The 9,478-nt window shown below is 37.7% G+C and overlaps 1 protein-coding gene across 7 annotated transcripts in view; it reads left to right on the top strand.

Moving 5' to 3' along the window:
• Window positions 1-1,260: 1,260 nt before the first annotated feature.
• Window positions 1,261-9,478, top strand: part of LOC115223421 — a 182,021-nt gene continuing 173,803 nt past the window's right edge. For all 7 annotated transcript variants that reach the window (XR_005003733.1, XR_005003734.1, XR_005003732.1 and 4 more), the window contains exon 1: window positions 1,261-2,001. Coding sequence is in view for 3 of the 7 variants with exons in the window: in XM_036513085.1 (XP_036368978.1) it covers window positions 1,909-2,001 (93 nt within the window). In the remaining 4 variants the exon portion in view is untranslated. The remainder of the gene's footprint in view (window positions 2,002-9,478) is intronic.

The raw sequence follows: 9,478 nt of genomic DNA, 5'->3' as shown, positions 1-9,478 counted from the left end.
ACCAAATTTCTTGTACATCACGTATGAAAGAAAAAAATGGAAGACCATATCGGATATTTGGATCTTTTCGGTTTGAACGGCAGTTTTAACATAATTTCTAGGTAACTAAAAAATTTTAAACTTCGTATACTGGTAGAATGTGTTTATAAAACATTTTTCTCTTGGCTTTATTGAGAAAATTCTATAGTTTGTAAGATATTTGTTTGTTTTTTTCTTCAATTTCAACCAATCAGTAACGTCCATTGAGGTAAAAAAAAAAAACCTTCTGTGCCGTATGAATATGTCCCTCGTTTAAGAAACAGATTGGGTTTATTTACATTTGTGAAGAAAAAAAAGATACCCTTCTCCCTAACCCTAACACAGATTGAAATGCAATATATCGATACTAGGGTCATAATTATGAGTGACAATTTCATATGACACCGCTAGAAAAAACTGCCGTTCAAACCGAAAAGATCCGGATATTTTAGTTTTAAATACATAATGAAAAAAAAAAAAGGAAAACTGGAAAAGGTGACGTGTTGGTCATGTCTCGAACGCTATTGATAATACATCAAATAGATTACGGTTGACCTGGTGATCACCCAAAAAAAAAACAAAAGAATATGAACAATAAGATCGTCGGTTCGAATCAAGAGTAAACAGCGATAATCTTATTACCATAAACATTGAGCTATTTGTGATAAATTAAGCTAGAATATGATATAAACTGCCATTAACCCTGCATTTCTTCCCTTGTTATTCATATTCTTACCTCAAACAATTATTCTGTCGTTTCCGTTATCCCTGTCCCGACCCCTCTCCTTATGCTTCTTTCCTTCGCTTTATCAGTATATATCTATTTCCATCATCATCATCTCTATTATCTATCTTTCTCTCTAGCTAGCATCCTCCCACTTCCGGTTGGTTTATGTGTTGGGTTGGGTTCCTTTCTGTTGGCATCGCATATTGTTTATTCTTTACAACAAACATTATTAGGCACCTTTAGAAGTGTGTGGCCCACCTGGATTTTGTTTCCTCATAACTTTCAGAAAAATAAGTATTTTTTTCAATGAATTTTCTTACAAATGCCTTTCGGATGATGTAGATTATGTTTATATCGGAATTAGTCTTGAAGAAGAAAAAGGAAAAAAAATTGACAGGCGCGCACATATACATTCTGATACACATCACGTACAATTTATCAAGAAAATGAAACTTGAAATATAAAAAAAAATTACGTATTGTATAACAGTATGTGTGTGTGCATGCTAACCTTTTTTTTTTCTTTTACCTCATTAAATTCCAATATAATCGTTATCCACTTCATCTGAGTGGTATTGATAGAAAAATGTCATTAAAAAAAAAAAACCCATTTTCTGAATTTTATGAGGAAAATGATATCGACTCGTGTGAATTATCCGAAACTCCTCTTCTGTATCCGAAAAAACGCTTCACAATAAATTCTGATATAATCGGAATATACATAACCTGAAAGGTATCTGAAGAAATTTTCATTAAAAATTATCCATTTTTCTGGAAATTATGAGGAAAGAAAATCGAGTGGTGTGCGCATTTGTATGTAGGTATGCCATATTTATTCTTTATAACAAACATTATTATATTATAATATCATGATTATCATTATAAAAATGTGATGGTTTCCTTGTACTTACAAGGAAACGAAATAACCAATAGGACAAATTACATTAAACACAAATAGAAAATATAATTTTTTAAAATTCATAATGTTATTTATATAACAACGAGAAAACATTTTATGTTTCGAAGTGATAGATCAATACTATATAACTCTGCAAATAATAATAATAATAATAAAATTAATAAGTCTATAATTGAAAGGGTGGGACTCGACCATAAGTGCCGCTCTCTGCAGGTTAACTTATAAATAATAACGGGTTGGAGAATATGAACACGTACTATATATCGAATACGGAGCGCAGCAATTTCAGGAAAGTGGAATTAACTTTACCTACACGGATATATGGATCAAACAATCAAGTAAGAATATTTTCTAAATATCTTTCATCCTTTACTAAATATCCTTTATTGATGTGTTGTTTCATTAGTGACTAAAAATTTGTTTAAATATTATATCTTACTATTAAAATGTTTTATTTTTGTCAATCATTTTAATGCCCACTTTTCAATGCTCACATGCGTCAGAGGACGAAATTTGTTAAAGCGGATTTCTTTCCTTAGCTGGGTGCTCTCACGTCGTCAACCCTTACCTGTTTCTAAGTGATGTACTATTTTCCCCTGACAATATGTTTTCGCGGAAGATTGGAAACAAAGGACGTTGTTTGCATGATGACACTTGTTTACAAATATCACATGTGATCTTTCGGTGTAGGCACATAAATTGGATCTACTCTTTAGCGAAAGAGGGCTTTTGAAAGAAAATGGTAATCGTTTAGAACATGATAGGCGAACAGTACTTAATTTACCTACATCTCTAAAATCTCAATAATTCTAAGTGTAAAAATCCAGAAGTTGAAAGAAAATAATTATATAATAATGTATAATAGTCTTTTACTTGTTTCAGTCATTTGACTGTGGCCATGCTGGAGCACCGCCTTTTAGTCGAGCAAATCGACCCCAGGACTTATTCTTTGGAAGCCTAGTACTTATTCTATTGGTCTCTTTTTACCGAACCGCTAAGTTACGGGGACGTAAACACACCAGCATCGGTTGTCAAGCGATGTTGGGGGGACACACAGACACACAAACATATACACACACATACATATATATATATATATATATATACACATACATACGACGGGCTTCTTTCAGTTTCCGTTTACCAAATCCACTCACAAGGCTTTGGTCGGCCCGAGCCTATAGTAGAAGACACTTTGCGCAAGGTGCCACGCAGTGGGAATGAACCCGGAACCATATGGTTGGTAAGCAAGCTACTTACCATACAGCCACTCCTGCGCCTATTGTTTATTAATGATGGTTATTTTTAGATTTTGTTACTATTAAAATTCCTTAAGTGAGACCAAATGATACTAATCCTTAAAGTATTCTTTGAATGGTATGAAGATGTGTTTGTGAAAATGACGCCATGTAAGAATAAATTTTTGTTAGTTGAGAAGAGACTATCATTCACTTTCACTCACTTTGCAATAGGTCATTTTATGTGCCTATTTCGAAAGATCGCCATTAATTGCCTTGAATATTATTGACAAAACGTAGTTCCAGTAACGGAATACAAACCATTGATATATCAGCCAGATATACTTTAATAGACTTGTCGTACTCTTAGTTCGATACGAGATGTAAAAGCTTGGTTAGAGATATTTGAAACCAGATGATTTCTAAGATATACTCAGTACCCCAAATATATGGAGGTGGTGGCATAGTTCTTTGTATCGAACCATCATCGGTATTTCACGCGTGCATACATTATCAGCCTGGAAAGATAAAAGGCGAGGTTGACCAAGACAAGATTCATACACGGAGTATCAAAAAAAACGTATTGAAATATCACTTAAAAGAAAGTTCTGGCACAAATCCAGTAATTTCGAGGGAGGGATAAATCAAATACATCGACCCCAGTGCTCGACTGGTACTTATTTTATCGACCTCGAAAGATGGAAAGGCAAAGACGTCTCTGTGAAATTTGAACTCGGAATGCAAAGACGGACGAAATGCCGCTAAACATTTTGCCCGGCGTGCTAACGATTCTGCCAGCTCACCACCTTAAGATATTTAGAAATATATACCACCCTTACACTGTACACCATAATCAAACAGCTTTGCGATGTCTACGGGCAATACAATCTCGCCAGTTAAAACTAGTGGTATCAGAGACTATACTAAAGTTATGAAATGATGAAACATAAAATACTCCACTGGGAATTTCTGGGATTAAAAAAAAAAATTTTTTTAATTTTCAAAGGTTTATTTTTATTTGTTGTTTTTTTTTATTTCTGCTTTAGGCAATTGGCTGGGAATTTTTTGGGAAGAGCGTAGACGATTACATCGACCCCAATGCTACTGATACTTATTTTGACCCCGAAAGGGTGACCTCAAATGCCACTGAGATCGACATTGCTTTTGACTTTGCCTTTCATTCTTTCGGGTCCGATAAGTACCAGTTAAGCACAGGGATCGACTTACTCCGTCTCCCGAGATTGCTGGCCTTGTGCTAAAATGTGGCACCGTTATTATCATCTTTATTTTGTTTGTCTTATGACATCATTCATCGGCAAGACCAGCGATCATATGATCATTGGTCTTCTTGATAAAGTATGTCCTAAACGATGGTTCCTACAGTGACCAGCAATTCTATATCCGATACGTGATGATATAGTGACTGAAGGGATAAATGGTTGTTACTTCTCTCAAGTAGAACGGCTTCGTAGGGATTCTCTTTTCAGTACGATGAGAATTCCTTTGGAAGAGTTAAGTATTTTTCTGTTTGGATATCATCTAAGTTTTCTCCGAAATGTTAAATTTTACTATTTCTATTAGAGGAAAGATAAATATATAGAAGAGATCTGAGTGTTCTCTCTTATTTTGTTATTATTGTTAAAAACAAGAGGCAGAATTTTAGAGCCGCAGAGAAAATGCTTTGCAGTGTTTCTCCCGGCTCATTTACTCCCGAGTTCAAATTCCGTCGAAGTGAGTCTTACCGATCATTCCTCTTTAGAGTTAATAAAATAAAGTAGTATTCAGGTACTAAGATAGATGTAATCAGCTAACGTCCTTCCCCTAGATTGCTGTTTTTGTGCCGGAAATTAGAAAGAATAATTGTTGGAAACAAGAGGTGAATTGTTAGACAACCGAGGAAGATTATTTACGCTGTCTTCCGGTTTTTTACCTCCTCCGTTCAAATTCCGCCGAGATCTACTTTGGCTGCCATCTTTTCGGGCTTGATGAAATAAGTACCAGTTGAACACTGGCGTCGATGTAGTCGACTAGTCCCCTCGTCCCAAAATTTCAGGATTTCTACGTAAAGTAGAAGCAATTCATAAAACAAGAAAAGGACGACGAGCTGATGGAAAATATGCTTTGCGATATTTGTTCCGGCTCGCCACGTTTTGAGTTCAAATCCTGCCGAACTTAAACTTTGACTTCTGTGTTTTTCGTCTGGAGACGATGGAATAAAGAACCAATTAAGAAATAGGGTCGATGGTATTGACTTACCCATCCTGAGGTGGCAAGCTGGTGGAATCGTTAGCTCGTCGGACAAAATACTTTGCGACATTTATTCGGTTTTACGTTCTGAGTCCATATGCCACCAAACTCGACTTTTATCCTTTCGGGATCAATAAGTACCGGTCGACTACTCTTCACCAAAATTTCAGGCCTTGTAGAAATTATTATTAGAGACAAAAAGTTAAGAAATTGGAGAGCATATGCTGAAAAGTTTAAGGTAAACAAAAACCTTATTCGTGTGTGTAGGTACGAGCGCAATCGTTATTTGCAGCGGGGGTGACCTTCATTTAGTGTACCACTAGAGTGTTTTAAAAATGAAACCTGGTTTCATTAGACACGCAAACTGATTGAGCTTTGTTATTTATGTTAAAGAAGTATCAAGTGTGGAGAACTAGTTAATGCAAACTGATTTAGAACATAATTGATTAAATGCGAAGGGATAAGGTGGCGTAAAATGACATTACAATTAAGATGGGACATCACAAAATCATGGCTGTTATTCTAGATTCTTATGTAGCCCCAGGTCAGACGTGACCGATCAGATCATTAAAAAACAAAAAGGACGTTTTAGCAATAACTATTCCCACAATTATCGCAGATATAGTATAACTCGGAGCACATTGTCCAACATGTGCTTCGTCCGTTCAGCTCTTCTAGCAGGTCAAACGACTAAATAAAAGCTCTCTCTTTGGTTCGACATCACCAAATATTAAATCCACGTCTATGAGAATCTGATGATTAGGAATGGATTAGCTAGTGACATTTTAAATATATCAAGCGTAGGCGTGGCTCTGTCGTTGAGAAGCTTGTTTCCCAAACATGTGGTCTTGGGTTCAATCCCACATCGCGGCACCATGGATGTCTTCTACTCTAGCCCTGAGCCGACCAAAGACTTTTAAGGCTATCTGGTAGGTAGGCGGAAACTGAAAGAAGACCATCGTATATAAATGCATGTGTGTGTGTTGCATTTGTCCTAACCGCCGTTTGACAACCGCTGTTGGTCTGTTTACTAAGCGGACCAGCAAAAAGATCCGACAGAGCATGTACCAGGCTTTGAAAGTACTGGGAGTCGATTGGTTCGACTAAAACCTTTTAAGGCGGTGCCTCAGCATGGTCGCAGTCCAATGACTGAAGTAAGTAAAATATATAAAATAAGGAAATATATGGAATGTAGATAAGGCAATGGAATTCAGAACAAATATTGTGTCCCAGTTTGCTGGACAACCACTCTTACTCTCTCAAGGCACCCTCTCTCTTACCTTCTCTCGTTTTCTCTCTCTATCTCTCCCCCCTCTCTCTCTCTCTTGTAACTTCCACTTGAGTGAATGTATGAAAACTCATGAACTCGTAGGTTTAACCTTTATAAGGATCTGTTATATGTGCAGTAGAAATTACACAGCTATTTTATATATATAAATAACCAAATTAGCAGTAAGATATATTCAATGCAGGAAGTTGTTAGAAGCTAATTAGATATGATTATAATGTTAGGAAAAACAACATTAGTGAAAGACTAATATTAAATGCCATTATAATTACATCGGCATGTAAGGGAGTCAATTCCGCGCTTGTTTCGATCTCTAATGACCTCATCAGCAAACTGGATTGCGTCTCAGGGTATTTTTGCATGGAATCTTACTCTGGTCTGGCAATGCGTCAAATATTTACACCAACCCAGACATCTTAGCTTGCTAACTTTCCTCATTCGTATTTAATTCGTCTCCAGTGGTGGTCATGACTGAACGCCTTAGATAGTATGTAGTTCACAGCTTGATCAGGGTTGAACTGAATCTAAGCAAACCCATAAAGCAGAAACTCGCAAAATATTCCTGTACAGACACGTTAGCACATACATAGGAATTACACACACAAACATGCTCGCACATCGCTGTTAGTAGTGCAAACTTCTATTAATAAAACCCCTACCACTTAGACATTCCGTTGCCAAACGGTATCTATTGTTGTGATCTACACCTCACACACACAGATTTCGAATTTCAGAATATGAATGAGGTGAATGCTGAAGTATGAGTCTCGTATAATTTTACTTGCTGTACGTCTGTTACGTCTGCTGTACTAAACACTTGTTTATTTAACATAGATGCTCGGGCGTGCGCGTGCGTTCACTCTTTCAATTTATCTGAAGGAGATAATGTAATATATTTTCCCTTCTGCTATCATAAGCACAAAGCCTGAAATTCGGCAGAATGGTGTCTTGTCGATTATGTCGACCCAGTGCTCAACTGGCACTTATTTCATCGATCCCAAGTGGATGAAGGGCAAAGTCAATCTCAGCGAAATTTGAATAACAACAATAATAATTATAATAATGGTTTCAAGTTTTGCCACAAGGGCTGCAATTGCATCGATCTTATTGTTCAACTGGTGCTTATTTTATCGACTCCGAAAGGACAAGTCGACTTCGGCAGAATTTGAACTCAGAAAGTAGCGACAGACGAAATGCCGCTAAGCATTTCGTCCAGCGCGCAAAAGATTCTGCCAGCTCACCGCCTTAATAACAACAATAATAATAATAATTCTTTCTGCTATAGGCACAAAGTCTGATATTTTGGAAGAGGGGACTAGTCGATTACATCAATTCCAGTGCTTAACTGGTATTTATTTCAATGACCTCGATAAAAGGTAAAGTCGACATTGACAGAATTTGAACTCGGAACATAAAACCGGAAGAAATGCCCATAAGCACTTTGTCTGACGCGGTAACGAATCTGTAAGCTCAGCACCTTGACCTTTTCAAGAGAAAAATGAAAACGTTTTTGATTATAATATAAAGGTAGCGAGCTGGCAGAATCGTTAGCACGTTGTGGGGAAACTGCTTAGCGGTATTTCGTCCGTCTTTACATTCTGAGTTCAAATTCTGCCGAGGTCAACTTTGCCTTTCATCCTTTCGGAGTCGATAAAATAAGTACCAGTCGACTACTGGTACTCTTTCTTCGGAACTTGCTGGCTTTGAACCAAAATTGAAATCAGTTATACATATTGATGATTGTAGGTACACGGTATTTTGTTATGCAACCATAGGATGCTACAAAGTATATTAAACGTATATTAGAGTCAATACCGTGTACTACTGTGTTAACATTGCACTTTAACCCCGTTTAAAGGTCATCTCTACAGATTGTAGAGATGACCGTAACACGCAATTATACATAATATATAAGCAGAGAGTAGAGTAATAGAATCATTTCTGTCGTGGAAGAAAAGATAAGCATTTGTGGCATTTTGTTCGGAGTTCAAATCCTGCCGAGGCCAACTCTGATTTTCGTCCCTTCATGGTTAATAAAATGAAGTACTAGTCAAGTATTGGGTGGAGGCACAATGGCCCAGTGGTTAAGGCAGCGGACTCGCGGTCGGAAGATCGCGGTTTCGATTCCCAGACCGGGTGTTGTGTGTGTTTATTGAGCGAAAACACATAAAAGCTATACCCGAGGCTCCAGCAGGGGGTGGTGGTGACCCTTGTTGTAATCTTTCGCCACAAATTTCTCTCACTCTCTCTTCCTGTTTCTTGAGTAACGCTGCGATGGACTGGCGTCCCGTTCAGCTGGGGTGAACACATACGCCACAGAAACCGGGAAACTGGGCCCGTGAGCCTGGCTAGGCTTGAAAAGGGCGACGGTTATCGTTGGTCAAGTATTGGAGTCGGTGGAGTCTACTAATCTCTCCCTCTCAATAATTACAGGCTTGTGCCGAAAATAGAAGCCGTTATTATTACATACGTGGCTATGTAGTTAAGTACATCCCTTTGTAACCTCAGGGTTTCGGGTTCAGTCCCTCTACGTGGCACCTTGGGTTTGCGTTTTCTACTATAGCTTCAAGCCGACCAATGGCCTGTGAATGAATATGATGGACAGAAACTTTGTGGACGCCTGTCGCATGCCTGTGTGTGTGTGTGACTACTTAGTCCTTTTAACCCATAAAGCGCTGGGATTTTACACTTACAAAGCATGAGCTGCTATGCACACATGAAAAAAAAAAGATCAAATATCTTCTTAGAATATAATGGTGGCAAGTTTTACATCATCTGAAAAGTCATTAGTTGAACTATTAGCCTTCTTGCATTCTGAGGGGGGGGCGGTATTCGGCGCTTTCGAGTGAGATTAGACCCCAACAAACGCCCATAAATTAAATGCATCTATCTGGGCCACGCTCGTGGCCCGTCGCGCTTTATCTGTTAACAATCAATGGTAGTTTGTTTACATCCTCTTAATTGAGGTTCAACGAAAGAGTCAGATAGAATGACTAATATAAAATAAATAGATAAATGCGCCCTTTTAAAGCCTAGCCAGGC

The sequence above is a fragment of the Octopus sinensis genome, linkage group LG2, assembly GCF_006345805.1.
Source record: "Octopus sinensis linkage group LG2, ASM634580v1, whole genome shotgun sequence".
Classification (NCBI taxonomy): Eukaryota; Metazoa; Mollusca; class Cephalopoda; order Octopoda; family Octopodidae; genus Octopus; species Octopus sinensis.
Note: the sequence above shows the minus strand (reverse complement) of the source record. Positions and strands in the feature narration are given on the sequence as shown.